The 21,751-nt window shown below is 48.8% G+C and overlaps 10 protein-coding genes across 10 annotated transcripts; 4 read left to right on the top strand and 6 right to left on the bottom strand.

Moving 5' to 3' along the window:
* Nucleotides 1-237: 237 nt before the first annotated feature.
* Nucleotides 238-2,096, bottom strand: AA0111_g8268 (hypothetical protein; the record flags this gene model as incomplete). Its single annotated transcript, XM_028654696.1, has 5 exons — nucleotides 238-512; nucleotides 595-808; nucleotides 873-1,076; nucleotides 1,132-1,599; nucleotides 1,668-2,096. The coding sequence occupies 5 exons, from the start codon at nucleotides 2,094-2,096 to the stop codon at nucleotides 238-240; spliced, it is 1,590 nt and encodes a 529-aa protein (XP_028504148.1).
* A 1,075-nt stretch (nucleotides 2,097-3,171) lies between these two features.
* On the bottom strand, nucleotides 3,172-4,038 carry AA0111_g8269 (PEP2-like protein; the record flags this gene model as incomplete). Its single annotated transcript, XM_028654697.1, has 1 exon — nucleotides 3,172-4,038. The coding sequence occupies one exon, from the start codon at nucleotides 4,036-4,038 to the stop codon at nucleotides 3,172-3,174; it is 867 nt and encodes a 288-aa protein (XP_028504149.1).
* A 467-nt stretch (nucleotides 4,039-4,505) lies between these two features.
* Nucleotides 4,506-6,111, top strand: AA0111_g8270 (hypothetical protein; the record flags this gene model as incomplete). Its single annotated transcript, XM_028654699.1, has 3 exons — nucleotides 4,506-4,668; nucleotides 4,953-5,950; nucleotides 6,004-6,111. The coding sequence occupies 3 exons, from the start codon at nucleotides 4,506-4,508 to the stop codon at nucleotides 6,109-6,111; spliced, it is 1,269 nt and encodes a 422-aa protein (XP_028504254.1).
* A 46-nt stretch (nucleotides 6,112-6,157) lies between these two features.
* AA0111_g8271 (hypothetical protein) lies at nucleotides 6,158-7,080 on the bottom strand (the record flags this gene model as incomplete). Its single annotated transcript, XM_028654700.1, has 3 exons — nucleotides 6,158-6,309; nucleotides 6,373-6,582; nucleotides 6,636-7,080. The coding sequence occupies 3 exons, from the start codon at nucleotides 7,078-7,080 to the stop codon at nucleotides 6,158-6,160; spliced, it is 807 nt and encodes a 268-aa protein (XP_028504253.1).
* A 1,996-nt stretch (nucleotides 7,081-9,076) lies between these two features.
* AA0111_g8272 (hypothetical protein) lies at nucleotides 9,077-10,726 on the top strand (the record flags this gene model as incomplete). The annotated part of the gene is made up of 1 exon (XM_028654701.1): nucleotides 9,077-10,726. The coding sequence occupies one exon, from the start codon at nucleotides 9,077-9,079 to the stop codon at nucleotides 10,724-10,726; it is 1,650 nt and encodes a 549-aa protein (XP_028504256.1).
* Nucleotides 10,727-11,869: 1,143 nt separating this feature from the next.
* AA0111_g8273 (hypothetical protein) lies at nucleotides 11,870-12,946 on the top strand (the record flags this gene model as incomplete). Its single annotated transcript, XM_028654702.1, has 1 exon — nucleotides 11,870-12,946. The coding sequence occupies one exon, from the start codon at nucleotides 11,870-11,872 to the stop codon at nucleotides 12,944-12,946; it is 1,077 nt and encodes a 358-aa protein (XP_028504255.1).
* Nucleotides 12,947-13,225: 279 nt separating this feature from the next.
* On the bottom strand, nucleotides 13,226-14,443 carry AA0111_g8274 (hypothetical protein; the record flags this gene model as incomplete). The annotated part of the gene is made up of 1 exon (XM_028654703.1): nucleotides 13,226-14,443. One exon carries the CDS (start codon nucleotides 14,441-14,443, stop codon nucleotides 13,226-13,228), a length of 1,218 nt encoding a protein of 405 aa, XP_028504250.1.
* Nucleotides 14,444-14,582: 139 nt separating this feature from the next.
* AA0111_g8275 (hypothetical protein) lies at nucleotides 14,583-14,813 on the bottom strand (the record flags this gene model as incomplete). Its single annotated transcript, XM_028654704.1, has 1 exon — nucleotides 14,583-14,813. One exon carries the CDS (start codon nucleotides 14,811-14,813, stop codon nucleotides 14,583-14,585), a length of 231 nt encoding a protein of 76 aa, XP_028504249.1.
* A 1,029-nt stretch (nucleotides 14,814-15,842) lies between these two features.
* Nucleotides 15,843-17,471, top strand: AA0111_g8276 (hypothetical protein; the record flags this gene model as incomplete). Its single annotated transcript, XM_028654705.1, has 3 exons — nucleotides 15,843-15,845; nucleotides 15,895-17,258; nucleotides 17,309-17,471. 3 exons carry the CDS (start codon nucleotides 15,843-15,845, stop codon nucleotides 17,469-17,471), a joined length of 1,530 nt encoding a protein of 509 aa, XP_028504252.1.
* A 318-nt stretch (nucleotides 17,472-17,789) lies between these two features.
* AA0111_g8277 (hypothetical protein) lies at nucleotides 17,790-20,488 on the bottom strand (the record flags this gene model as incomplete). Its single annotated transcript, XM_028654706.1, has 11 exons — nucleotides 17,790-18,116; nucleotides 18,173-18,257; nucleotides 18,311-18,371; nucleotides 18,453-18,554; nucleotides 18,607-18,767; nucleotides 18,814-18,968; nucleotides 19,028-19,083; nucleotides 19,147-19,733; nucleotides 19,789-19,934; nucleotides 20,114-20,139; nucleotides 20,188-20,488. The coding sequence occupies 11 exons, from the start codon at nucleotides 20,486-20,488 to the stop codon at nucleotides 17,790-17,792; spliced, it is 2,007 nt and encodes a 668-aa protein (XP_028504251.1).
* Between the last annotated feature and the right edge of the window lie 1,263 nt (nucleotides 20,489-21,751).

Below are 21,751 nucleotides of genomic sequence, written 5' to 3' on the forward strand. Positions count from 1 at the left end.
GAGTATCGTATGTTCACCGACATTGGTCGAGTTTGCTGGGTGATGGGGGTGCGGGAAGGATGTCGAGAACGCTGGTACATAATGCGAAGGTTTGAACTGAGGAGTAGCACTCAAACGATACACAGTCAAAGTACACATCTTGCAAGTCCATGTGCTCAGCTATCATTTCCTCAAGCTGTGACTTTAGCCACCGTAACATAACATCTCTCACACCTTCATGACAATCCCCTTTCCAGCTCATGCGCCTTTCTCTCCTACGTCAACAACTTCCCGGTGTACAACCTGATCTTTCTCGCTACCCTCCTTCTCGCTATCCCTTCTCTCACTACCAAGCTTCTCATCCCCATCATCAGCCAATACCCTCCCAGTACAAACATACTTTCTGAACTTGCGCGCAGGGAGCCTAGCTTCAAACATCTCGTCGATTTCCTCGAGTGTGCGGTTCTTGATCTCGGGGAGGTAAAAGTAGACCCAGATGACAGTTATGAAACAAGACGGACCCCAGATCCAGCCTGCAAAGAAAAAGCATGTTAGTAAGCTTGGGTGTGAACGATGGAGAGGGTTATGGGTGAATAGGGAAATTGCTGAACGTACCGTACTCGGGTCCCCAGTTCAGCGACTCGGGATTGATAAAGTAGGGAGCTGTAAAAGTGGCTAGCCAGGCACCTGCGAAACCGACTGCAGATGCGATTCCAAAGGTGTATGAACGGAGACGCTGCGATGGGATTTCTCCGCCGGTGAGCCATGCGTAGGCGGCGATCATGCCGTTGTAGCCTATGATGTACACGACTGAAAGACCAACGATGACCTTGTGCAAACGTCAGTTGAGGAACCTAGATTGATGCTTAGAGAGAAAAAAGACGACTTCTTACTTTTCCCGTGCCGGTAGTCCCAGGATTGACATGGTATACAGCCGCAATGATAAGCTGTGTCACGCCACAGATTGAAAGGCCAGTCATGAGAAAAACGCGCCGACGGCCGATCTTGGAGATGATGCTGCTATTCACCATGATGGCGAGGACACCCACCGAGGTCAAGATGCATGAATTCATAAAAGGACTTCCGACATTGGCCATCTACATACTGTCAGTTATCACCAGGGTCAAAAAACAATGAAGCACGGGTACTGACCTGGAAGAAGTACGTTCCGTACGCAATCATAAACATAGCACCAGATGCAGCCTGCGTCGATACCGCGGCAATAGCCAACAACGTGCGTCGCCGATCCACAGGATCCTTCCAGATATCCAGGAAATTCGCGCTTGACTTGACGGCTTTTTCCGCGTCAATGGCAGCTTGGATCTCTGCTACTTCTCCAGGTACGCTTTCCGGATGGGGACGCATCCAGAGCAGTGCCTTCTCAGCCTGTGCTGGTCTGTCGACCAGGATGAGCCAACGCGGCGACTCGGGGATGAAAAACATGCCAATGGACATGAAGAAGGGGACGATGAAGATAATGCCAAGCGGGATGATGTATGAGTTACGACCCTGCATGTCGTGTGTCGCGTTGTCGATGACGGTGCCGATGAGCGTGCCAATCGAGGTCCATATCTGGAAGACGGAGATCATGAGACCGCGGTAGCGCGCTGGTGCGGATTCCTGTATTCCATTGTCGTCAGCGAAGTGTGCGAAAGAATGTGGGGAGACAACCAAGGATAGGAGCGAACCTGAATATACAACTGCGAAAACGTCATGTACCATCCATTCGCGATACCAATCAGCAGTCTCCCTGCGTACAAACCTCCCATACTCGTCGTAGTCATCATGACGATATTCGCAACGCAGCAGAGCACACTGGCCATCCAAAGACACTGTCTCCTGCCCAGCCTCGTTGCGAAGACACCCGCGAACGAGGAGCTAAGGAAAGCACCTAGCGTCATCAACGAGGAGATGAGCTGTTGGCGCTCTGTAGAAATGTTGTAGCCGGTTGGTACCGTGGGATCTGGGTGGCCGAAGATTTCAAGGAAGCCGCGCATGGCTTGCAGGCCGCCGATGGCGCCAAAGTCGATGCCGTATTGGAAGGGGGACATGGAGACGAGAGTACATGCTGCTAGACATTTCCAGTTGGAAAGAAGGCTGGAGGTTAGGTCGGGCATGGTAGCTGTTGTTTGACGGTTTGATAGAACAAGGAACGCGATACAAGCAGTGGTTGTTGTTTTTGCGATGCTAAAACGGAGAAGTAGGGTAGTATCAAGAAAAGGCTGGACTTTGGGTGTTGGCTCCACCTCCCGAAGATTGGAGATTCTGCTTTCTTGCTTCACGGTTGCGTGTGCACTTCATCCCAGACTGATATGCAGATCGTTATCCATGTGTTGACCCCCTTGTCGCAATATCTGCCGATAGTGCCTCCAAATGCTTAGCCTGTCGTACCCCGGACTTGAACATGAGTCTAAAGTGTGGAGTGCGGAGGTGGCGTTTCGACTAACGACGCTTCGAGCCATTGGCGGGTAATGAAAGTTTGTGCTTTTCGTTTTCAAGGTGGCGCATTAGGCTTTTGTCACGATGCCAGGTATATGTTGAGTGGGGGTGAAGAGGAGACTAGTAGGTTCCTACCATTCTACCGCTGCCGGCCAAAACTATTGTTGGATTGTGTTACTCACCATCAGCGTGATGTATGCTTTGGTTTGGCGATCGCTCGGATAATGCAATGGACTTGAAGGTGTAGTAGGTGCAGTCGAACGCATATCCTAGCTGTGAGCATGCCATACAATACAACCTATGGTTCCATAATCGACAAATGGAGGGTTATAAGACGGTAATACCGCGTGGTCGGATTGATAATGCCGGGCGACATTGATCTTGTTCTTCCTCGTGCAGTAGGGTAAGGATCTGCATGTGCCGACTTTCGCAGCTATGCACAATGGAGTCAATGGATTGCATTCGCACCGGATTGGAGTCAGATGAGAAAAGCGTGGCGTAAGTCTAGATGATTAGTAGTAGCGCATCGCAAGCGGACGATGTGGAGAACAATGGAGGGTGAGGAAGCGGATGGTACAAGTTCACGCCTGAGGCGGTGGGGCGCGCTTGTGTCCCTGGGATCCGACTTGTGATGGCCTCTTTGAGCACGCCTGTGCTTATCCGTCCAACATCATTACATTACCCACGAAAGAAGAAAAAAACAGCACGTTGCTCTGCAACCAGAATGTGTACATTGATTTTCATGAGACCGGTCTAAAAGTCCTCCGCCCGAACAGATTCTCCGTCCAGCCACTTCTTGCACTGGAAATACAGCTTATCGTGCGCCTCACGAGAGGGTGTGCCCGCATCTTCACGGCGATGTCCTGGCATACCGTGGAGGACTTTGATACCCTCCATCGTCTCCTCCTGGCCATAAGCAAGCATTTTATAGCCGGGCGAATAAGTCGCCAATCTTGCTTCATCCAGAACAGGGACTTTATTCGGATTCACTGGGATCATCTTGTCCTTTTCATACCAATGCCGTACAAGCCTAGCCTTCCATTCGCCAGCGTCGTTTCTCTCCCACAGGTAGCAGAAGCGACAGTCACACTCCACATCGACTTCGCAGCCGTCAATGGTGAAGCGCTGGGTGATGGTAGACTTGAGCTTTGTAACAGCCCGAGTACCGTCGGGTCGAATGTCAGTACTGGCTCCGACACATCTATGCATGATGAAGGCGCCTTTATCCATGCCTGCTTTGGAGATTTCGAAGAACTTCTTGTAATGCACGCGGCCGCTCCATGTAGTGTATATATGTGCGTCGTCGTGAAATATAGAGTCGAAGTTGTCCCATTCGCATGCATCGCGGTACATAGGCCATCCTTCAGCCATCTCTCGCAATTTCCAGCGCTGTAATGCCAAATCGTCGGGCCCGTTGTTTCGGACGGCTTCGACGGGTCGAGAGCCATTCGGCAAGGTGTGGCGATCAACTGAAGACATGATCATGTGGTACGAGTTGAGGTTGCTGCGGATATGAAGTTCTGGTGAAGTAACCCTGGAGGACGGACAGCTTCGGAGGTTCGTAGGTTTATAAGCACTTGACCAGAATGTCATGTGCGAACCCACTACTATGTTCGACATACTGAGCCGATAATGCGACGCGTGATAGCGGTGTTTCTGTAGAGTTTGGAACGCGCGCTGGTCAGTTGTTTGTTACCGATCGGCTCGGAAGTCAGTTCGGCTCAACCATCGGCTCGAACTGGAAACTGATACAACCACTGCCGCCGGCTCGGGATCGGAACTGGTCTAACCATTGACCCGACCCATCGACGCTGTTATCGAGTTGAAGCTATCGTCCGTCAAACCCTATGATCGTACGGTCGTAGCAGCTATATATTTTCCCAAGTATCATATGGATCTCACTATGACTTCGTTAGTTGTGTGTTACTATTACAGTATCGAAGGCTTTGGTTCCTTTCAAGATGTTGGCCACTTGCGCGGTTTTTGTCGCTTCGTTGATCTGTTACCTATTGGCACAAAGATTTCAGAAAGGTCTTAGCAAATATCCTGGGCCTTATTTCGCGTCATTGACGAATATATGGCGTGCGATGGATGTACACAAGCGAGACACACATGTTACATACCGCAAGTTACATGCGAAGTATGGCGACGTTGTCCGAGTCGGACCCAACGTTTTGTCGTTTGGCAACCCATCTGCTATCCAGGACATATACGGACTGAATAAAGGATTTACAAAGGTCAGTCTTGACGGTACCGATAGTTCAGTTAGACGAAACTGATCAACGCCAGAGTGGATATTACGATGTCTTTGCTGTCCTGAAAAAAGGCAGCATTGTCTACAATCTGTGAGCTCGTATACGACCCATTCTAGAGGTGCTAGATGCTTACATACGCCATTTTCAGCTTCTCGACAAGATCAGAGACTTACCATGCTCGCCTGAGACGCTCTGTCAACCATGCGTTCGCATTATCGACACTGCTGGATTTTGAACCGCTTGTGAATAGCTGTTCATATTATTGGCTAAAGCGTACAGAAGATCTTTACGCCAAAGGACAGGATATCTGTCCATTATCTACGTGGATTCAGTACTTCGCATTCGACGTTATCGGGGAGATTACTTGGTCCAAGCGACTTGGTTTCGTCCAAGAGAACAAAGACGTCGCAGACATCATCGCTACGGTGGATTCATTCCAAGACTATGGCACTGTGGTAGGCCAAAATCCCTGGTGGGATCGTGTCCTTGTCAAGAACCCAATCAAACTATTCCTCGAGAGTATAAATCTCTGGCTAGTCAGCCCTAACGCGGCGATTATCAAGTTTGCTTTGGCAAGGCAATACGAGGTATCGGCTAATCAGAAACAATATACAGCAGATAAACCTTCCAGCGAGATGGGTATCACCTTTCTTCAACGATTCTTGCAATCACAGGACAAGAACCCGGAGTTTCTGACTGATGATCGAATCTCCGCTATGTGCGCATCCTTGATTATTGCTGGTTCTGACAGCACTTCCATCAGCTTGGCTGGCGTCTTCTACTACCTCTTGAAAACTCCACGCGTATACAGGAGGTTGATGGAGGAGATCGATGACACACACGATTCAGGTGCTTTGGCATCACTCCAAGATAGTACTGGTACGGATGATGTTATTCCTTTCTCCGCTGCCAAGAAGCTCGTCTACCTCGACGCTGTCATTACTGAGGCTTTCCGAATGCACCCAGCCGTTGGCTTGCTTCTCGAACGTATCACACCGCCACAGGGTGCCACTATAGATGGGCATCATGTGCCTGGAGGAGTCGTGGTTGGCTGTAATGCTTGGGTTCTGCATCAGGACAAGGAGACTTTCGGAGAAGATGCGGATATCTTCCGACCCGAGCGATGGCTTAAGGGTGACGATGTTGATCCTGCCAACATCGCAAAGATGAAGTCCAGTATGTTTCATTTCGGAGCAGGATCAAGAACGTGCATTGGGAGAAACATCAGCCTCTTGGAAACATACAAGATTGTTCCCACCTTCCTGAGAAAGTTCGAGGTAAGCATCGCAGATACAATATCTCAGGGCTTCACTAATAGTTTTGCGTATAGATTGAGCTTGACGAAAGCCAAGAGCCGATGTATTTGAAGAATGCCTTCTTCGTACATCGCAAGAACTTCAATGTCCGCATTAAGTTGAGACAGACAAACATGAATTAGTGTCATTGCAGTGGCATAGACTTGTCGCTTGATGAATATTGTAAGCTTAACAATAAAACCCGTCTCCCAGCAGAAGGTCAAATTCAGGCTGCCCAAAGAAGTCGTTGTTCATGCTGAATTCGTAATGCCTGGGAGGAGAATTGGGGAGTGCTCCAATGCCAGAGGCGGAAGCGCCGGGTGTAGGCAGCTCTTTAATACCTGATCAATACGGCGTTAGACAAGGCACGTCAGAGATAGCTGTTGTCAACCTGGACGACTTACGAACTGAGTCTAGCTTTTGAGTGAAGACTTCGAGCGCTTCACGAGCTTTCCGAAACAATGTACTAGTCCGTTGCAGTACTTTCATGTTATCAAGGCATTGCCCCAGAAGATCTCTGATCCTAGATGCCGAAGTGATAGTCTTCGCTTCAAGTTCAGGACGGATGTGGTACAGCAATGCAAGAAAGAAAAGATGCATGGCTAGTATTGAACCTGCTTCTCGTTAGTGTTACTATATCTGATCGCCGTGTAACGCCTGTCCTTACAGGCATGATTGGAAATCCATCGGACGTTGTTGTGGTTCATGAACTCCTCGCTTTGTGAAATGATACAAAGGATGTGATTCAAGTTCTCGAGTACAACGAGATCGCTCTTGATGGTCGGCACAGATTGCTCGAATAGGGATTCGTCAGCTTCATCTGCACGGGAGGAATTGACAACGATGTCCAGCAAATTCTTAATGACCGGTCCGTTAAGCATGATCAGAGCGCGGTAGTAATGTACTGTTAGGGTTATTCTGAAACGATTCTCCTCGATCTGGGATGTAAGGACGGTGCAAATCTCTTGTGGTGTGATGAGTCTTAGACGAGGGTCGAGTTGTTGACGCCACTCTTCAAATCGCTGGTACAATTGCAATCTCAATGCAAGCAAAGACCACGTGCTCAACGATATCTCTCTCCTGATGTTGTGTTGGTAAACGTCACTGAGCATGGCTGCAATGATACTATATAGGTCGCTTTGCATCTTTGTTAGTTCGAGATTCGCAAGAATGATCATCGAGCCTTACGTTTGGTATTTGTGCTGAAGAAGACTTTCCACTTGATATTCATGCGCAAGAGGTAACACGTGGTGAATCTGTCTCGGGTCTTCTAGTTCAGGCGTACATATGTGCTGTGACGGAATAAGACACGGTCTACCCAGGCACATACAAAGCATCCTGAGTAGCTTAGCTTCTAGTTGGGGAAAATCAGATTGATGAGGGAATACCTATCCTGATTGATCAAACTGTACCATAGTCTCTTTCTCAACTCAGAGTCTGATGGCGAAAGATCTTTGTAACTGGAAGGACAATGCAGACCGAGCTGAAATGCAGCTTTTACCGTCAGGGCATGGTACGTTGCACTACTGACAGGCATCTGCTGCTGCTGTTGATAGCTCGTAACGAGCAGTAACGATTGAACTAAAGGCCTTGTCAATACTCGACGAAGAAGCGAGAGAGTAACAACTCACTGAGTTCCAAACTCGCGCCTCGGAGAGTTTCAGGGGTCAGATATTGTATGGTCCGCTGGAAATATACATCACACTTGGGATCTTCAATTGCCAGACACGAATGTGCAAACATGATGTTGACAAGTGCTCGCTTTGTAGTCCATCCTGGCTTGCGAGATCCAAAGGCCAGTTCCTTGAGAGGTGCTGTTAGAGTCGCTTTGCTGACGAAAGGAAAGGCTCCTGCGCTAGTTGCTATGAAGCGGTCAAGCATTGAGAAGGACTCTGAAATGGTTGGTAATGTTTCCTCAGAGTTGTGCTTCAGGTTGCTTGTTGGGTTTACTCTTGATGTGTTGATCTCACTCCAGTCTTCGGTTGTTGCTGGTTGGGTTTGATCATGCTGTTGCGGCGCACCACGCAAGAAGCATATGAAGCAACGTGATATTGATCGAAAAAATGCATGATTCGAAGACAAACCTATCCATATCGTTAGAGAACTCGTATGATGAAAGCTAATCACTAACCGAAGTATCCAAACTCCGATGCGTGCCGATCCTGGAAAACCTCTGCGGCACGAACCTCCTCACTAACTTCTTGTTCAGAGATGTCAACAGCTGTGTCGGAATCAATATTGCCGACATCCCTTGCTTCAGTCTGGGCGCATAGTCTATGAATCACATCAGGTCGCTGGGTTACAGTGTCCACGGTGTCATCAGGGCGGGTTGTTGCTGAGTATCTGGTCGCCGTATGCAACTGATGTTGTAGTTTTCTGACTTTGTGCATCGCCTGAGCCCGACTGTTGCTGTCAGTTTTCACCCAAGCTGAGCTCTAGACACATACTCATTTATTCTTCTGGAACCAGTCTTTCTAGACGCTTTCGCATATACACAGTCGATGCCGAGGTGCTGACACGTCAAGCAAGCAGGTTGTATGCCATCGCACTGATAACGTTATGGGTCAACAAATGATACAAGGACACACCAATCTAAGAAATGCCAAAGCTCCCGAAGCAACGAATCTTACCTTGGTCTTTCTAGACCTGCAACTTTGACACGCGAGCGATACACGTTTTCCCCTAGTCGAAGCTAACGCTTGAGGCGATGGCAGCTCTCCACACAGGTCATCGTTAGCGTTCACGGCCGCTGCTGGTATGACGGTATCTTCAGTAACCATCTTTTCGGATACCTTCACAGCATAGGATCGTTCAGCAAGTTCGGGTAGGATCGTGAGTTCTGGTCGTCGGAGCACCAAGTGATGATGGCAACGGATCGGGAACGACGGAAGCCGAAGATCCCGACCCCGCTCTCCACATCCCGTACTTCCCCCGCATACTACCTTAACAGCTCTTGCTCGTAAAGTCTGTTAATGCAAAATGATGGCCGAATGGTCTCAGGCGGTAGATCTGGGTCCGCTCTTGCTCGTACAACGTCGCACCGGCCAGTGCAATTTAAAGAGGTCACAACCGTGAGATGGAAGTTATGCAGCTAGCAAGATTATCATCATGGCCTTCTTGCCGATTCCATTATTGGCCTTGTTGACAGTTCCGGTTATCTACCTACTATCATGGATGCGCCATTGGCTTCAAGATAGGGGGAAGCTGCCATTGCCTCCGAAACCACCAGGCGTGCCACTACTGGGAAACGCGGTCGATGTTATCCGATCCGGAAAGACGGGCTCCCTACACCTACTTTTCGGCCAGTATGCTCGCGACCACGGCGAGATCGTTCGTTTGCAAGTTGGGCCCTTTACTCAGTACTTCATCAATAGTGACGAAGCTGTCAAAGCTATCTTCGATAAAGCATCTGCCACGACATCGGAGCGCCCACGTTGGATCGTTAGCAACGAACAGATATGCAATCAAGAGAACGTACTTCTATTGAGTGCCAGCCATCCAAGGTGGAAACACCAGAGGAAGGTCATCTTGCAAGGTATGACCAGTGTCACACGCGCCGATGCTGGTCTCGACTACCTGCATTTTGAAACGGCAAAGTTTCTGAAGCAAGTCGCCGGTAATGACAATCTAGCCGGTGACAGTGTCCAGCTCTTCAACGAAATTGGCCGGTATACGTATAGCGCATTCGCCAGTCAAACATTCGGCATGGATATCCCAGACGAGAAAGATCCAGTGATTGAATACATCTTCCGCAGCGGATTAGAACAGATCTTAGGGACACTTTCTGGATCTCACCTTGTCGATATACTCCCAATCTTGGACGGATTACCCCTTGTCCTCAAGCCCTGGGAGAGAAAGGCAAGAGCGCTCTTTCAAGACAACATGAAATGGTCCATCGAGCGCCTGCAGCGAGTTGAAAAGGCCATTAAGGCGGGCAGAGTCAACGACTCTTTCTTAGCTCGTGTATTACAGGATGAGAAAAACATGGGATTTGAAGACCGATCTGAGGCCGCTTACCTGGCTTTCATGCTCATTATCGGCGCTGCAGATACTTCGAAAATGTCATCATGGTCTTTCCTCGAGGCCATGATGCGATTTCCCGCTGTTCAGGCCGAGGCGCTCAGCAAGATTGAAGCTGTAGTTGGAGTTGCAGACCGCCTACCAATCTACGAAGACCTCGAGTCGATACCTTACGTACGCTACCTGATGAAGGAGCTCTGGCGTTGGCGCCCACCTGTTGCACTTGGCCATCCACATATGACTACCAAGGAGCTGAATTACAATGGCGTCCGTCTACCTGCCGGTTCTCGTATCCATCTCAACTCGTGGGCCATTGGGCATGACCCGGGCCGACATGTCGACCCAGATCGCTTCTGGCCTGAGCGATACGAGGGAGACTTGATGAATAGCGAGCAGAGCAAGAACTCCGCTAACGTTAAAGACCGCGATCACTTCGCTTTCGGATCCGGGCGGCGTATCTGTCCCGGGTATCATGTCGCCGAACGTTCACTGGCAATTGCGATCATGCGTCTAGTGTGGGCGTTTGAGATCGTGCCAGCGCCTAATGCCAAGTTGCCACTCGACCCGAGGGATTTCCCTGGAGATATGCCAGGAAATCCAGGCGAGCATATGCCTGTCATGTTGAAGGTTCGTAGTGAGGCGAAGAGAAAGATAATTGACGAGGAGTACGCGAAAGCAGAGGCTGCACATCCTGCCATGGAGCCTTTGAACCATGATGGATGGTCTTGGAAGTTCTGAAGGGCAAGCCATATATAACGGCTGTGCGATGCGCACTCGCTGTAACCAATGCAAGCATTATAGATGTCTTAGCAGATACTACTCGAGAGCTGTTCCAACGTATCCATGTACCAGCAGCCCTATAGACTACCTGAAAGAAGTTATTCTGAATGTTCAAGAGCAAGGACACGTGTCATGCATCTGCGCTACGATGGCTTGCTCGTCTTCAAAAAATAGTTCTATTGTAATAGCAGCTCGAAAGGCTTCATCTTTGTGAGTTAATCCCTCATATAAGCTCTTCAGTCTGATTTGAATGAGCGACATGTTGCATATTACTGCGTTCAACGTCTTGAAGTCTTCTAGGTATAGTGCACGTAGCGTATGGTCTGGATGCTTTGAAGGCTACTTTCAGAGATACGATGGAGGCTGCCGCATCACAGACTATGCCACTATCCTCGTGCATCGTCCTCGCACATCGCTCTTAGTGAAAGACCGACATAATCAGCGGCTACAGAGAACGGTAACTTTATCATAGCTCGGCCGAGGCTAAGTGGGAAGCGGAATACGGGATAGACGTCGTAACCCCACTCTTCCCGGGGTCCTCTGATTGGCGAAACGCAAATACTACACCTGCACCAGGAACATTCAGAGATGAAACGGCAATGATGTACCGAATATGTAGAGAGAGATGTGATCACGATATACCCAGGTATGCACGGCATTCGCTGAACTCTGGGAGTGGAATTCCTAAAAGCGGTTCGCCTTCAATATGGATGTGCATCGCGCTCATCTATACCAAGATTGTCGGCTGTTGATACGATCACAACGGAGCACAATGGATAGAGTATTACGGCACCCCGTGAATCGAGCAACGCGTCTCATCTTTGCTAAAATTTGAGTATAGACCCGTTCCCGATCCGACTATTGTATATCCAATGATGCTTCAATCCGAAGGCCCGGATCGGATCGTGTTCGCTTCTCGTTATGCTCCGATCCGAAGTATGTATCACTATAAACATTGTACCCTTCACGTTTCTCGAGACGTATCCTTCCATCACACCAAGGCCAATTACACTCGCCTTGGAAGCCATTGCTTGTGGGCTTTCTATACCAATCATTACTGTCACGGGCCCAAACCTGAAACCCATACGAACATCTACAAAAATGGACGTCCCCCAATCCTCTAGCATGCCACGCGTGCGACAACCGCTAGGGAAATCCTCGCCATATATCATTCCTGCATACGAGGGCGATACCATGATGATACCTGGACACAAAGTTACTGTACGCCTACTCGCTAGTGCGAAGGAGACTTCGGGCTTGATATCTGTGTTCGGCTACGATGGTGCCCTCGGGGACGCTCCAGGCTTCCACTATCATAATTTGGCTCACGACGTTTTCATGTGCACACGTGGACATGTGAAAGTCTGGGCGGGAAATCGCTGTAAAATCCTTGGTCCGGGAGATTTCTGCTACGTTCCTCCCAAGGTCGTGCATCGGCCACAGCTTATCGATGATGGCACCAACGAATCGATCGGAGTAGTCACTCCTGGACAATGGGTTGACTTCTTTCGGCTGATTTGTAAGAAGTATGATGGTGTTTTTGCGGATGAGTTTGATACAAGCGACATAGGAGAGTTAGTTGGATCTAGAATCGCAGAGATCAAGGAGAAGTACGACGTCGTCTTTCAACCAGGATTTCAGGGTGCGGAAGTCAGCGATTTGACAAAGGAAGAGGATTCTAAGTTGCCCGATGAGCCTGGCAAGGAGTACTATCTCAAGGCGAACACAGGACCGTGCCATCTACTCGAGGGTGTGCTAAGCAGGCCTTTCATCACCACTAAGCAAACTCAGTCGCCCACAGGGAACTTTGCAGCTACAGCTATCGAGTCAAGTAACCGGTTGGCAAACTCGGTCCTGAGTAGGCCATTCGCGTTCATGAAGGTTCACCAGGTATATCATGTTCTAGATGGAGCGATCAACGTCACTCTTGATGGGAGTGCGAATGTCATTCGAGCAGGAGAGACAGCTTTTGTTCCGGCCGGCACTGCAATCTCGATTGAGTTCCTCGACCGATACAACCGCTTCTGGGCGTACTCGAGCGGAGATGGATTGGAGTCGCTGATCGCGGATGCTGGTGGCAAGTTCGAGGGCACTCTTGTGCCAGACAAAAGTAGACCGCTTGATAAAGAGGCGTTGAAGAATGCAGCAGAAAAACATGATGTCAAGATCTCTAGTTAATACATGCGTACGTAGCAATACCGATCAAAACACATGAAAAGATCTCGTTCAAGTGGCGCTCATACATTGTTTTCAGGCCTCCATATCAGTGGACGCGGCTTCGACACCAACTTAGGGTACTCGGCATCTGCTAGATGGTACAGGGACATTATGTTGGGATTGGTTTAAAACAATACCATCGGGGTGCCACATTGAAATCGACGTCACATTTCGTCCCTCAGATGCCTTCTTGACGTCACTCCAATACACCAAGTGCTGCCCCTCTGTAGCGATTGTGCGTTAAGAATCAATGAGAGCACCATCCTTGATCATCGACACACCGGCCATAAAGGCCCTGTACATCCAATCATCTCCGTTTTGCCCATTCTCGTTGTCGTATACCAGTATGTCCCTTCCGCTAGGGAACCGCACCTCCACCCAATCCTGGCAAGTCGTATCGAGCAGGTCACATTGATCCAAGTCCTCCTCGCCCGACCAATCTCGGTGCAGTTCGTCTTCCTTGTCCTCAAACACGCGGAAGCTTAGACTAGTACCAACCAGCATGCTCGTTTCGTGGAACAAGAGGCTCTCTGACCTGTAGTAATGTATACCCGAGTTGGCGCACGCTGTGAAGAATTCACGAAGCGTATTCGGGTAATGGAAGTTTGTGTGCTTGAGAACGACGCGGCGAATCGAGGATGAGTGTACGTTGATGATCCGCGCAAGAGTGGGCGCAGAAGTGCTCGTGACAAGCCCGTCAAGTTCGAGTGAGCGGAGGCGGAATGGTGGGCTAGAGCCTAGTAGCCGAAGCAAAGGTGCCCAATTCTCGCTACGCGATAACCAGCGCTGACAACTCGATGGGCGCGCAGATAGATGCAGAGATTTGAGGTTCGCGTTGCTTTCGATCATCATGACAAGGGAAGTCATGGATTCATTCTCCAAGGCCAACATATCCAACTGGAGCTTCAGGCATGTAAGGGCTCGTAGGGCGCATACCCTTCGCATGGAGTAGAGTAATAGTGGACTAGATGTCAACTTCGACTGCCATTTCGAATCCGCGAATCCCAATATCTCAAAGCTGTATAGCTGCTGTCTTGTATGCTGGAGGCTGGAGATCAGGGCATAACCAAGGCTGACCATAGAGTACGTATCGATAACGTGATCGTGCCGTGGACCATGCAGCCCGAAGTGATATCGAGGGCCGAACCTTAAGTGCGGATGGGCTTCGGAAAAACCAAACAGTGGCAGCTCATTGGTTAATTCTTCGTCACACATTCCCCACAGACCAGGAGGAGCGCGAAACAAGAAGTTCTTGAGATTCGTCAGACGTTGAAAGATACGACCGAACATCCATGGCACCTCGGAGGTACTGATGGCAGCCTTCGCACAGGGTTTTCCTGTTGCTAGATCCCCGAATCGTGATGGCTGGCAATCGAAGATAGTGTACACCTCGAGTGTGCGAATACGCTCGGCAAGTCGCGTGCAAGACAAGGCCTCGAGGCGCGCGACGCTTGCCATCGTCGTTCGACATCGTCGTCTGGAGAAGCATACTTTGACCTGATCAGAGCAGTTAGTTGTGAGAGAAAACGACCCTGAAGGTTTCGCTGGGTTCTACGTAATGCTCAAAAATATGCAAGACGTAGCAAATATATTTAGGTTAGATTTTACTTACAAAGCGGTCATCGATACCTCGGGATATGTTTCGGTTGCCCAGTGATCGAAGCGTGAGTAAGTCCTTTTTAGAAAGATACTCAGCAATCATGACAATGAGCTCACAAGGTAGAGACTCCAGGCTGCCTGGAGAATAGACGTCGTTTTTGTCGTTGAGCATGCTGCCGAGGTCTTCACGGATGAAAGCCATGAGTTCTTCCATGTCAATCTGTCTCATTCTTGCGGGTTTGGTATGTCCTCGGAGTGGTGTGCGACGAAGTTGAGGGATTGCGAGGAATTCTTGCGCAGGCTATCGCTACCATGGTTTTGGCCCTGTGGGAAGGACAAATTCTGGTACGTAGTGATGTCAGGAAGCCTCCACAAAAACGGAGTTTCCTCAATGTGAAAATCATGTGTTGGCAGAACATAGTAAGACCGGAATGAGAGGCATCGCGTTCGTGGTGGCTTCGTGAGCCGGTCTTCGCAGGCACCGCATCGGGTCAGCACTACATCATAAAGAAATCTGTGAGATATTGGGCAAAAGACAAGGCTTTCAGAGCGTGGTTGCTGAGTGACACGCTGTGTTCTCAGATATAAGTCGACGTACACGTTGATAGAGAGCGTTGTGCGTGGTTGTGTTGTCGACGTGACCAGCAGAAGCACGGCGATGACGCGGTTTGGCGCTATTGCTGGTCGCACGTCGCGTCTCGACGCAACATCTGCCGCCAGTCTCCCGCTTGCCGTCCAACACCATACCCACATACGCTGACTCACTCTCTTGCGCGCATTCCTACCAGTGGGGAAAGAGTCACATACCTAGGTCCCCCTCGGGTTTACGAAATGACCATGAAGCTGCAAACTTTACCCGGCACCAATGCCCCACCCCCGCAATGTGGGGTTGTGCGCATGCAACTCTCTGCGAATGGCTGCACTCAGTACCGCTGCTTGTAATGCCTGTTGATTAGCACGCTTGGTATCAGGTGTCAATTTATTGGATGCCTGCTCACAGCCGCCACGGTGGAGTTTTGAAGCGTCGAAGAAGTGCATCTTGTAACTCGGCACATCTTCATCCCACGGACGTCGCCAGCGCACCCTTTGAACAACGTGAAGCATGGCAATAGAACAAGTCTTCGAGGCTCTGCCTTTGCATTATTTGCAGCATGGTATCTCAAAGTTTGGCGTGGGGAACATCGCTTTGGCGGTCCTCGCAACCGCAGCTTTGGGGGTGTTCGCAGATTATGCTTGGATGCTATACATGAGATCAAAGATGGTAAGAACGCCATACTGTAGCGTGCGAGCATGATACTGATGTTGAGAAGCCGCCTGGGCCTTTCCCATACCCAATCGTTGGCAACACGTTCCAGCTACCAAATAACAAGCCGTGGATCTTCTTCGAGGAACTGTCGAAAAAATACAACACCCCATTGATAACATATTGGATCGGACGCAATCCAACCGTATGGATCAACGATGCTTGGACCGCGAACGAACTTCTTGATAAGAGAGCAGGCATATACTGCTCAAGACCGCGCATGCTTGTCTTTGCTGAACTGGGTTCTGGTCAGAACAATCTCGTAAATCTCATCACTACCACACAAGCGCAACGTGAGCGCTTCCGGATGTTGCGCAAGGTGACACATCAGGGCGTTGGCATTCAGCAAGTGAAGAAGTACCGTGATTTCCAGAACGACGAGAGCAAAGTTGTCGCACTCGACCTCCTGCGTACCCCCGAAAACTATGTCGCGCACTTTGAACGCTATGCGACCAGCGTGGTTTCTATCATCGGCTTCGGCAGGCGTGTCGCGAGCCACAATGATCCCATCATCACCGACGTCATCGCGTTGATGCACCGGGCGGCCGATCTGAACGTGCCAGGGAAGACGTTTCCCATGCTGATGGAAACCTTTCCAATTCTTGCTCGCGTACCGACTGAATATGCGCCATGGAAGCACGGCATGGGATCAAAGAAGAGATCGCATCGTGGTCATGACTTCTTCTACTCCTTAGCAAGTGAAGCGAATGCGAAGCCAGGACACGATGATTGCTATGCGAAGATGCTATTTCGAGAGCAGGAGAAGTATGGTCTCAACCCGAAAGAGATCTCCGCGCTGACTGGAAACTTGTTCGGCGCTGGATCAGACACTTCGAGTAGTACGCTCATTACCGCTGTTCTTGCAATGCGAGCGTTTCCAGAAGCCATGCATGCAGCATGGGAAGAACTAGATCGCGTGGTCGGACCGGATCGCAGTCCCTCGTTTGAAGACGACGCCAATCTGCCTTATATGCGCGCGTTCGTAAAAGAGGTGTTTCGATGGCGATCTGTTGCAATTATTGGTGGACAACCACATGCTCCAGTCCAGGACGATTACTACAATGGTTATCTGATCCCACAATCGACATGGGTGCAGGGAAACGTGTGGGCGATTCACCACAATGACCGCGAATTTCCCCACCCAGACCGATTCAATCCAAACCGTTTCTTGAAGAATCATCCTGACTCGCGACCTTTTCCTGGTGAGAGGGGATACATGACATTCGGCTGGGGTCGACGCGTGTGCTCAGGCCAGGCGCTCGCCGAACAAGGCACATGGTTGACCGTTGCGAGACTAGTTTGGGGTTTCAAGATCGAGCCAGCACTAGACGAGAGTGGGAAGCCTATACCGGTCGATATCTTTGATTACACGTAAGTCTTGATCGGGAGGCGACTAACATGCAAGTACTAATGTTCACTAGAAATGGCCTCAACATGCGACCGCAAGTGTTCAAAGTGAGCATCAAGCCGCGAAGCGAGAGAATACGGCAGGCTATCATCCGAGAGGGCGAGCAAGCATTGTCAGATCTTGCGCAGTACGAGGGTGAGACAAAATATCGTATGAGTACTTTCTACGGCAAATAAACCTGGCGATGGGGAAGCGACAGTAAGAACAGCTCGGGAAGTAGTAGATACGCTCGCGTATAGACATGCAGTTTTCGTCAGCCAAGGCGAATCGTCGTTCATGCCGTCTCAACGGGTGCCGCTTCCATGAATGTTGACATAAGACCAATACCAACCCTTTGCCAATGTTTAGTAAGAAATTGTGTCGTAGCACGCTAGCCAGTGAGTGAAGTGACTTGTACCTGTTAACATAACCTTGTATTGCAGCCATCAGGCTAGTCTAGTAGCTTGCTTTGTTATCTATAGTACCAGGACTACCGCTTGTATTCCTGCAACAGCTCAGCCATGGTGGTTGTCCAGGCTCATCTGCTGCAAGATCCTCCATAGTAGCCAGTTCTTGATTTCGGCCTCGCTTTCTAGAGATTGGAGTTCCTCCTTGATAGCCCGCTCGAGGTTCTGGAGTACTTGAAGAGTGTACGCTAAACTACCCTTTGCCTTCAGCTCGCTTAGCAGAACGACCTTGAGATCGGTTGTCAGACTTTCTGTTCGCTTCCGCTGCTGCAGGATTGCATTGATCTCTGGGCTGCCAAGCTTTGAAGCATGGATGAGAGGGAGAGAGTATTTTCCTCCATCGAAATCGGAGCAGAAGCCCTGGTTTTTGGTGTTCTATGATATGTCAGCTATTTTTGCAGAGAACGCAGATGGCGGGGTTGGTGTCAAACCTCAGAGGACTCGAGATTCTGGTAATCGTTCCGGATCTGTATATACCGTCCAAATAGAGTCAAAAACTCCTCCATATCCATGCATCTATATAAATATTAGAGACTATACCTAGTCTATGTGGTCGACCGATAGCTTACCTATTCATGGTTGCCTGACCTTGTAACAAGCGGCTAGCCATACGAAACAAGGCAGTCGTTTCTGGAAATATCATTGTTAGAATATAGAGAACAAGCCTGTAGACTAACATGGTGGCTAAGTCTATAAGACTAAACAACTTACTAGAGTCAACCGTTTGAAGGTATTCTTCTTCAGTGGGCGTGATTGAATGATATGTCCAATACATATCGGCTCCCTGACCTATTTGCAACGCCATGAGCTCCTCTTTCAAAGAATTAGTGAAGAGAATCTCGACATTAGGGCAGAACTACGTTACCAGTGAAAACCAAGACAGAGTCAGAGGATATCTTCTGTATCTGTCTTAGTGCATCGGCGCACTGGAAGTAAGCAGAGTTGACGGTTTGGCCCATACCATAAACTCTGTGGGCGGCTGGGTGGCCACGACGGAGTGGGGAGTGATCTTGAATGTCGTCTAGCCTTCAAAAGGTTAACAGAGAATTATCCTACATGCGGTTGTACCTACATAAGTGAGGAGCTGTGTAGCTGTGTAATGACTGTCCGAATGATAGTCAAGTGGTGCTGTGGTACCTGGTACCATGTATTCAAAGCGTCGATAAACGTGTGCCAAATTTCTTTGGAAGGCAGCGATGCAATGTATCTCGATGGATACTCAATGACCTATAGTTGGTGTTAGTTCCTAAGCGTAGACCAACTCTAAATTGTCCATTGAAACCTACGCTTTGGTCCAACGGCGGGAGCCGTTCACAGGTAAACAAGGACGGTTTAATTCGACCTGCGTACTGTTTAGATACTGTTGAATCGTTTGTTTCCAGAGATTTCTCCTCGATCTACTTACCCATAGAGCCCATTCCGCACTCGCTATCGGTCACGCCTTGCCCGCTAAGATTCAGCTTCGATATCTTTAAGATATCATTGCTGATGATTGCGGAGGATTCTGTCGAACTATTGAAGAAATAGGCACCTTCGTTAATTCTCTGAGCCAGGTACTGTTTGTACTCACTCCCAAATGCCGTGTTGTATCGAGGACATGTTTTGCTCCAAAATATGTTGCCTGCCAGTACGCCTTCCAGGATTTCAAACCACCGCATGATAGCAGGCGAAGAACCTGGAATCTGATACTGGGAAAAGAACTCAGCTTTGAGTGAGCAATAGTCGTCCTCAAGGGATTTGATCTTTTCTTTGAGAGCGACCTTTGCTTCTTGACAAGACATTGAATACCATTCCATGAACAGGGGAACAGCGTTTCTCACAACGACCTTCTCGTTGGACCGGAGGAAAGTCGTATACTCCGTTTCCCACGAGAAATAGTCGTTGGTGAGAATCATAATCTCATAGTAAGGTTTGAGAACTGGTTCAATCAGTTTTTCTTCCTCTTTAGTGAGACTGAAGTTGGATCCAAATCGAGCGACGGCAAAGAGAAATCTAAAGATATTAGTTGCAAGCTCTTGATCGAAGAAGTAGAAGAAGATTTACTCACTCGAAGGCATTGTCCACAAGGCGATCCGAGAGATATTGAGTAAGATTCTGATATCGAATCTCCTCTTCCATCATGGCTTCACCACGCTTCCATGTTTGCAGGCCTTGAATTACAAGATTCCCGAGTTGAGAGTCCGTATCCACAAGCTGAATAGCGATTTTAGCGAAAACTTGCGTATGGCGGTTCTGCCAACCTGGATCCACGGCCTTCTTTTTACCACCAACTGATACACTAGAATCACAACATTTCGTGTCCGGCTAGATAAGAAACCCTGTTAGCAAATATCCAGGACCTTCTTGAGAGAACATGATTAGAATACACCTACATCAAACGGGAGCCAAAAATCGACGTCTTTTATCAATGTTAGTGAAGAATAACTTGAATGTGGAAGCAACCTACCATTTTGGAAGAAGGCAACCTCGTTGATGTAAGAGACGAGGGCGAGACGTTCAGGAAGGCAATATGGGTAAGTCAAGGATGTCCAACCACCTGAACGCAGACTAAGGCACCCTTTCACGAACCCCACATTAGCTCTCCCAAAGACATCGATCTGACACTGAACCGTGGCATCATCTGATGCTTGAGTTTCCTTGTGAACACGTGGATGGAATCGACAGAAGTATTCGGGATCATCGATGTAGCGGTTCGGTGGTATAGGAAGTGAAAAGTCGGCATAGTCCTGTAGTCCATTTGATGCCATTGTTTTCGCCTGATTCGTTTACTGCAATATAGATGGTGGAAGGTGTATGATTTGAAAGCAAGTGGGAAGTGTTGATGTTTAGAGTAAGACTTCTAGATTGGCGGATTTGGATAGTCTTTTAAACATTCCCTCAAGGAGATCTCCTCAAGACAACAGCGACATCTGATTCACATCTAGCATCAGGTGTTCCTTTTACATTGTTTCTTTTGAGCCATGTTGACGACAAAAAGCAATTAACGATGCGAATCCTGTAGGAAGAAGCGAGTATTATTTTCATGACGACTATACTTAGCATCACTTTGTCAAGAAGGGTCTGGGTAAGTTTCGTCAGTATAGTTTTTCGAACAATGTTTTTGAGCTGACGTGTTTCACAGCCGAGCGACGCACTCTGTCCACCAAAACAATATCGCAATGACAACGCGTGATGTCTTAACAACCCCAATCTCTCAAAGGCTGTACTAGAGCTGATATTTAATTAGCAGTCTCCGAGCTTATCATATTACAACAATAATTAGTCAAGGTTATAAAATTAGATGTGATGCACATTTACCTGACTGCGCCTACATCGCATGGGTCGAGGATAAAGATCTATAGGCCATCCAGTTTTGAATATAAGTCAGACTTGCCAACGCATACTTGCATAAAGATTGAGAAGATATGAATGCCCTCAGAGTATGCACGACTGCATGTCTCAAAAAGGATTTGATCAATGCCGACCATTCTCGCCTCAAAGCGTTCGAATGCGTCCGCTGGCAAGATTGCTGCATTCTTTTGAGCATTGACCGGTCTACATATGGCTCTCTGCACGTATGATGATTCGAACTATGTCTAATTAACTAGTTAGTTGCTCTTGAGGTAAGCATACTGTGCTGCAGGCCTTGGCATAGCATGTTTCGCAATGCAGCAGTGGCATACATGCATCCGTCCAAGTGATCCCGGATTGTCGGACCTTGACGGCGTGAAACAAACAACCCCGAGGATGTTGTTTTCATCAGCCGAGGCGAATTTTCGTCCATGTCTTTTCAACGGGTGCCACTTCCAAGAATGTCGACGTACTACCAATGCCAACTCTTTCCCAATGTGAGCCTTGACGCTGAACCACTAAGACGTTGCACTCGCTATCGTGGCCATATTCGAGATACCACGGCAAGTGCATCACGAACAATCCTCGACCGACGTTGACATGATCTCCCCCTGTAGGATTGATAGACACATATACTGGTCGAGAATCGTTGTTTGATTTCTTGCGATCAAGCTCAAGCT

Source organism: Alternaria arborescens (genome assembly GCF_004154835.1).
Source record: "Alternaria arborescens strain FERA 675 chromosome Unknown contig_20, whole genome shotgun sequence".
In the NCBI taxonomy this organism is placed as follows: Eukaryota; Fungi; Ascomycota; class Dothideomycetes; order Pleosporales; family Pleosporaceae; genus Alternaria; species Alternaria arborescens.